Consider the following 7,729-nt stretch of genomic DNA (forward strand, 5'->3'; position numbering starts at 1 on the left):
GACGTCAGTTTTAAATCATCTTAAAGACATCTTCTAAACATCTATTTGACATCTGATAGGAAACGTCCTGTAGAGGTACAGCAGATGAGCAAAGAGACAACTAAATCTTCCACTAACTTTTTAAAAAGGTAACATTCGGAAATAACGTTTGGTCACCAATGTCAGTCCCTTCAGTCAGCTTTGCCTTCTACATATTCTGCATGATGTGAAATGACTTTGAACAGCAAACTCTGAGCCAATGCGAGCAGCGCATCTTCAGTCGCTCTCTGTGCGGAAGTGGGCCGCGGGGCAGGGCGCGCTGCGCCGCATATAAACTCACGCGGACTTCCTCAAACTCACTTTGCATCGGAGCAGAGACGCACTCAGGTACTTTCGCTCTCTTCTCGCTTTAGTGTCTGTGCGCCCAGCGCGCGATGGTTCTGATGATGATGATGATGATGATGTGTTTTGTCGCTCCTTAGATCTAAAGCAGCAGTCATGAGCTGGGACAGCTACATCACTAGCCTGACCAAGAGCGAGTGGGTGGATGATGCGGTCATCCTCGGATGCACACCGGGTCAGGAGTCCGTTTGGGCGGCAGCACCGGGCGGCTGGCTGAGCCAAGTCTCGGTATGACATTTACAATCAAAGAAAACTGCGCCCTGCTTTGTTTCTTTAAATTACGACGTATTTAGCCATTTACGCGAAACTTTTTATTATTATTATTTTTATTATTATTATTATTTTACTTATTCCTTCTTCCTCGTGTGAAAATCAGCATGCACTCGCATTATAACGGAGTTTTATAGCTCTCTGATAAGTTTTATGAAAGTCAGCGCTGTGTAGTTTCCATCAGCTTTATTCATTCGCTGAATTTCCTCACAGCGCTCGAGCGAGTTCGGAGCGCTCCTTATTTGGTCACGCGTGTTCGAAGGCGGAAGTGCGCCCCCCATCCCCCACCCCGCCGGACAGGTTTTAGTGTCAGATGTTTGTATATATAGCGATGAAATATTTAGCATAAGTATGCGAAGCTTTCGCTATAAGTGAACTAACGCTAGTGTCTGTGTGTCTTATATAAAGCAACGTTCAGCTTTAACCGCGGATTATTTCAACACTGTGCTTCCTGTCTCAGGTTCCTCTCACCCACTTTCATTTTGACATGATATATATATATATATATTATATATATATATATATATATATATATATATATATATATATATATATATATATATATGTTAGTGAAATCCCTAGATATACGTAAATGTATTTGAAATACATTTATTTTATGCTAAATATACAACAAATACATTTGCATATTTATGTACTTAATAAAAATACCCTGCAGCTATACTTTTAATATATTGAACTAGCATACGTAAAGTCTGCTAAATTGGAACCGCTAATTTTGTACTTAATGCAGTTTAATTGTGCGGAAGTAGTGAACTACTGCAAGTATACTTCAGGTTCACTTTAAACATTTTGCATTTAAAGACATGTGTACTACAACGTAAACATGGTTTATGAGGACACTTCCTGTGTCCCTGTAAAACAAAAGGCTTCAAAAACATACAAAACAGTGTTGTGTTCGGTGATAGAAAATACAGTTTGTACAGTATAAAACCGTTACGCCTATGGAGAGTCCCCTGTGTGTGTGTGTGTGTGTGTGTGTGTGTGTGTGTGTGTGTGTGTTTCCCCCGTTCGTGTCGTAACATGCAGCTCAGACTCTTAAAGAATTTCGAGCCTCTAACAATGTTCTCTCAAAGTTATGAAGGTTTGTCTCAGAACCTCAGCACAAAAACAGTATCTACACAACATTCGTGCAGTGTTCCTCCTGAAATGTTTTAACTAAACATTCATTTCAAGTTTTTGTTTTAAACCATTCAGAAGTAACGTTCCCATAATAAAGATAAAAGAAGAAAATCCCTTGGCCGTTCAGAAATAACACGTTTTTGTTCTCATATCGTATGATTGTTGTGAGCTGATTGAAACAGTGAGAAACAGTTGCGTCAAAATGCGCTTTGTCTTCTACGTTCCTGTGCATTTGAAATAAAAACTGATGATGCGCTCAGAAGCCTGTTGATTGATCCGGATGTGAAGGTGATGCAGTTTGAGTCTGAGAATGGTCTGGAATGATGATGGGATGATTTACGCTCTGCATGTTGTGTTCAGGAACATGATGAAACATGAGCGGCTCTGAGTGTTTCTGCTTGTTTCAGCCTGCGTCTGCTGGACTGTTAAATCACAGTGTGTGTGTGTGTGTGTGTGTCTCCGTCAGGCGTCTGAGGTCAAGGCTATCATCGCCAGTGACCGCAGTACTCTGTTCGCCAATGGAGTGACTCTGGCCGGCAGGAAGTGCACGGTGCTGAGAGACGCTCTGAACGTGGACGGCCAGAACACCATGGACATCAAGATGAAGACCTCAGAGAAAGAGCCCGACCCCTTCTCCTTCACCATCGGCAGAGCTCACAAAGGTGAGAGCCAGCAGATCAAAACAAAGAACATGTCAAGTGTGTGCTCTTTATGGGAGAGCACATCTGCTGAACTTGAATAAATGCAGACTGTAATTTTAACAAGCACTGTAGTAGTGATCAAAAGATGGAATTATAGTAATCAGAATCACGATTAAGAAAAAAACCTCAGTAATGAGAAGGACATTTTTCATTTCTAAGTATATACAAATCTAATATGTAAATGATTTAATCGATTTCATTTCAGTTTATAATTAATTTATAATGTATGTTTGAATTGTAAATTGTAATAATGGGGTGAAATTTGACCCAGACCTCTTTTTTTATTTATATTTTTAATTACAAATATTGTATGTAAATATATTAAAATTATTTAATTAATATGCATTTATATTTACATTTTTGTTTGTCATTTCATAAGCACCGGACATGTCTTTATATATGAAGTATATACAAATTTTATTTGCAAATATATTTAAAATATTTTTTATTAATTTACAATTTAAATTTGAACAATGTTATGTGTTTATTTTTGGGTGAAATTCGACCTGGACTTGTTTTTATATACAAAGTATATACAAATATTATATGCAAAATTTGTGTTTCATTTGATTTTTTTTTTTTATATATATATTTTAAAAATTAATAATATTTTATTTCTTTAGATTGTGGGGTGAAATTTGACCTGGGCATGTTTTTTTATATATGAAGTTTATGTAAATATTTGCAAATATATAAAATGTTTTTTAAAAGGATTTACATTTATTTTAATTTAGAATTTCTATTTTATTTATTTTGTATCGTCTTCGATTCTAAAGTGTACTGAGCTGGACGTTTGACACTCTTATCTCTCTCTCTTTCAGCGATAATCATTGCTAAAGGTGTAAAAGATGCTCACGGAGGCAAAGTCAATCCACCTGTCTTTGACATGACCACATACCTCAGGAAGATGAACATGTGAACAAGCCCCGCCCCCTGCTCTACTGACTCCGCCCACTTCACCACGCTCTGCCACTTCACCTGTCGGCCGTCTGCAGGATCTGACCTGATCTCCATTCATAAAGCCAGAAGAACTGCTCCAAGATCAACCAAACGTGTGCTTGAGAAGATCATCTCGGTTTAAACATTCCAGGAGTTTGAGATCTTGGTTTCTTCTCCAGTCAGGCAGTGGAACGCAAACTCTAGTTAATATCAAACTCATTTATTGGTTTTATCATAAATTAATTGATTGATTTACGGTTCTATAGTATTTTCTGTGTTTTGGACGGGCGGAGTGTCCAGTCAAATGGTTTTAGCATTTGTTTGTATGATTGTTTGTGTGAAATCCTGCTGAACAAAACCGAGATATCTATTAGATGCCAAATAAAGAGAGAATGAGTTTGTATGGAGCAGCTCATATTTTTATCAACAATTTTTTTTTGTTACTATTTTGGTTAACCATATTTATTTTTATTTCAGTTTTAGTTTTTGTTTATTTCCTATTGAATTATATTGAAAAATACTATTGAAAATAGTTTGATTCTATTAAAAATAAGTTTTTATTTGTTTTTTTAAATTAGCTTTTATGTTTATGTATGTATATATATATATATATATATATATATATATATATATATATATATATTATATATATATATTAGTCATTTTTGTTGTGTGTTTTGCTTATTTTTATTAATTTCTATTTAGATTTAAATATTTTATTTACCTTTGAAACATTTAATTTAGCTGCCAAGGGTACATTTCTAATTAAAAATAAATAAAAAATCATCAAATATTTATATTTTATATTATTTAAGCTTAATATTAAATATGAAAGATATTTTTAATAGTTTTGGTTTTCAGTTAAGGTTAAAAACCCTGCTTTAAACGTGCACACAACTCAAGAGCTCATTAGAATATTCAGCAGCTGATGCCGCGAATGCCTGTCAGCCAATCACAGGCTGCTTTACTCTTTCTCTTCCAGTAAAGGTTTTGCATTCTCAGCACACTTGAATAAACGAGACGCACCTTCTTCAGACCTGTTTGAACGCAGAGATTCATGAAGCACCAGCAGAATGATTGCTGATTGTCAGTTCTGACCCAAACCATCACAATCAATTCAAGGCGACAATTAACGTAAGGATGTGTTTATCTGATTTGACCAGTTTCCATTAAGACTGACTTTAATTCTCAACAGGATGGGTAAGAAATGATTTTGTGAACTTTCCACGAGTCGCTCTTTGCTCTCGAATCATAGAAGTGAAACTGATGAAAACAGGTCAAATGTAGTGACATACATGCACAACCCTAACCCAACAAACACACTCGTTCATTTAGCAGACACGTTTGTTTATGTATTCATTCAGCGGATGCTTTTATCCCAGTGTCTCACTGTAAGGAGGCAGTAATTTGAGACTCTTCAGCACACACTGTTGTGAAGCAATAGTGCTGTAAGAGAGGAAACAGGAAGTTCTGCATGTGACACACACAGACATGAGATCTATGATAGAGATTGACATGGAGCACACACACACACACACACACACACAGTGCAGCGCCATCATGTGGCAGTGATGTGTGACAACAGCTCAGTCAGATTCTCTCTCTGTTCTGAATGTCATTTGTCCACTGAGAGATTTGAGTATTTCATTCAAATAATCTGCTCAACCTCTTACTGTGACTGCTTTGCATGCGCTGCGTTGAGTTTGTGCAGAATTACCAGCAGATAATGCATTTAAACATGGTGAAACGCATTTATGCTGTCTTGTTCTCTCAGCTACCAGGAAACGTTCTGGAAAGACTCTCTCAAAGTTCTTCCAGTAACATTAATAGAGCGTTTGTTCAAAGTTATCTGGTCTTTAATAATGTTCTCAAAATGTTAACACAAAAACATCATCTGTACATTGTTCATGGAATATTTTTTCCAAACGTCCTTCGAACGCATTTAAATGTTGCAGAACGTTCAGAAAACATTCAGAAGTAATGGTTCTGTAACTTATGTAACGTGATAAAATGGAATGTTCCCTTAACGTTTGCACAACCAAGAAGAAACATTTCTAAAACATTTTAAAAACTGGACATTCAGAGAACATCCTGAAATAACGTGTTCATAACTTAATGGGAACGTTGGCGAAACGTTCGTAAAACATGTTTTAGAAAGATAAATGCATCGGAAAGTTTTAGAATGCAACAATGTGTCGCAGAACGTTCACTGAGAGCTGAAACTTGCACAACAGCAATTACAGACACGGACAAATGTATTACACAGCAGTCGACACGTTTGTGGCACAAATGGAACTCCATACACAAGAGCTGAATGTTGTGAATCCAAGTGAATCTGTGGATGGAAGTGTCTCTCATGATAGTGAAACTAATTTTAGCCTGGTGTTAAATGGTAGAGAGGGAGAAACACAGGGAAAGAGCGGCGTATGATCATTATAGGTGCCCTTTAGGTCCGAACCCAAACTCACTCTCACATTTCCCTCTTTAATTCAACCCTGACCTTTGATTCAGGTCTGGAGCTCGACGAGGGATGGTCTGAGTGTTTCCACGCCTCGGCTGATAGGAAAAGACCTCCATGAAGACTCCTGAATGACATCAGATGTCAATGAGACAAAGTCAGATCAACAACATATTAAAGGGGTCGTATGATGCTGATAAAAAGAACATTATTTTGTGTATTTGGTGTAATGCAATGTGTTTATGCGGTTTAAGGTTAAAAACACATTATTTTCCACATAATGTACATTATTGTTTCTCCTCTATGCCCCGCCTTCTGAAACGCCTTGATTTTTACAAAGCTCACAGTCTAAAAAGCGAGGTGTGCTCTGATTGGCCAGCTATCCAGTGCGTTGTGATTGGCTGAATGCCTCAAGCATGTGATGGAAATGTTACGCCCCTCACTACACTGTGATGTGTCCCGACGCGACGAGACAAGACCAATAAAACCCCGCCCCTTAACATACATAATTACTGATTATAATGACTCATACTGTCTTTTTATGTGTTGCGTTGCGTATTGCGCTGCGTAAACATAAAACCATGTCATTTGAGAAACTTACTGTATAAAGAACAACATTTGCTCCTCCATCCCTGATACTTTGGACCCTCTTCAGCCCCAACAGATCCACTAAAGATGCCCTCTCTCACGTCCTGCACTCTTCTCTCACACACATTGACAGCAATAACAGGAACTATGTAAGGCTGCTATTTATCGACTATAGCTCAGATTTCAATACTATAGTTCCCATAAAGCTAGCTTCTAAACTCATGGACCTCGGACTGAATTCTTCACTCTGCGACTGGATTCTTGATTTCCTCACCGGCAGACCTCAAGTGGTGAAAGTAGGCCAGTACACCTCCAGCTCCATCACCCTGAACGTAGGAGCCCCACAGGGCTGTGTCCTGAGTCCCCTGCTCTTCTCTCTCTACACACATGACTGCGTGTCTTCCCACAGCTCCTCATCTATTAGCAAATTTGCTGATGATACTGTGGTTCTGGGCCTCATTCACAACAATAGTGTTATGAATTATGAGTTATATGTTGACACGTGTTATAGACAACAAACAAAGTTTTCCTTTAAATGTTACATAGTGAATGTGTTTTCTTGGAGTGAAATAAATGTAGGGCAAATATATATTTGTAAATTCTTTTAAAAATATTGATATTTATATGTATTATTTTTTATTATATATATATGTAGTTTTAAAAAATATATATTGGTAGAAAATATATTTATGTGAATATATTTTGAAACAAATTTGACCAGATATATTATTGTTTTATATTTGTGAATATTAAAAAAATAAAATAATAAATTTTCTGTTGTATGGTGGTGACCTCTTGACCTCCAGATCTCAGACCTTTTGGTGACCTTCTCATACAACCATTTTACTATTTTTGCAGTATGCAGTTGTATACTGTGTACAGTTTGCTGATTTTCAGTATGCATGGAATACACAGGCTACTTAATGCACTTATTGAAATTTACAGTATACAACCACTGCATGGAAAAAACTTAAAATTGGTAGTTGCATACTATTTAATTTTTTTTTTTTTTTTAATAATAGTGACTTAAAATATACACTAAGTATGCATTAAGCAGTATGTTAGCATTCCAGTCCAAACATATCTAAGATTGATCTGCTAGAATGTCAAACATTGGCACTGCACTGCATTAGTGGCTTAATTTAATGATGTGTGTATGTTCTGTACTGTTTATAAAGGCTGACTAGTGACTAGGTATGATGGCATTTATATTTGATTACATTGAGATCATCAGAGAAGTGGGCGTGTCCTG

The 7,729-nt window shown here is 36.9% G+C and overlaps 1 protein-coding gene across 1 annotated transcript; it reads left to right on the forward strand.

Moving 5' to 3' along the window:
- Positions 1–209: 209 nt before the first annotated feature.
- On the forward strand, positions 210–3,838 carry pfn1 (profilin 1). The gene is made up of 4 exons (XM_042713935.1): positions 210–366; positions 462–609; positions 2,258–2,453; positions 3,314–3,838. Exons 2-4 carry the CDS (start codon positions 478–480, stop codon positions 3,409–3,411), a joined length of 426 nt encoding a protein of 141 aa, XP_042569869.1. The 5' UTR covers positions 210–366; positions 462–477; the 3' UTR covers positions 3,412–3,838.
- Positions 3,839–7,729: the final 3,891 nt, after the last annotated feature.

This window comes from Cyprinus carpio, chromosome A23 (assembly GCF_018340385.1).
Source record: "Cyprinus carpio isolate SPL01 chromosome A23, ASM1834038v1, whole genome shotgun sequence".
Classification (NCBI taxonomy): domain Eukaryota; kingdom Metazoa; phylum Chordata; class Actinopteri; order Cypriniformes; family Cyprinidae; genus Cyprinus; species Cyprinus carpio.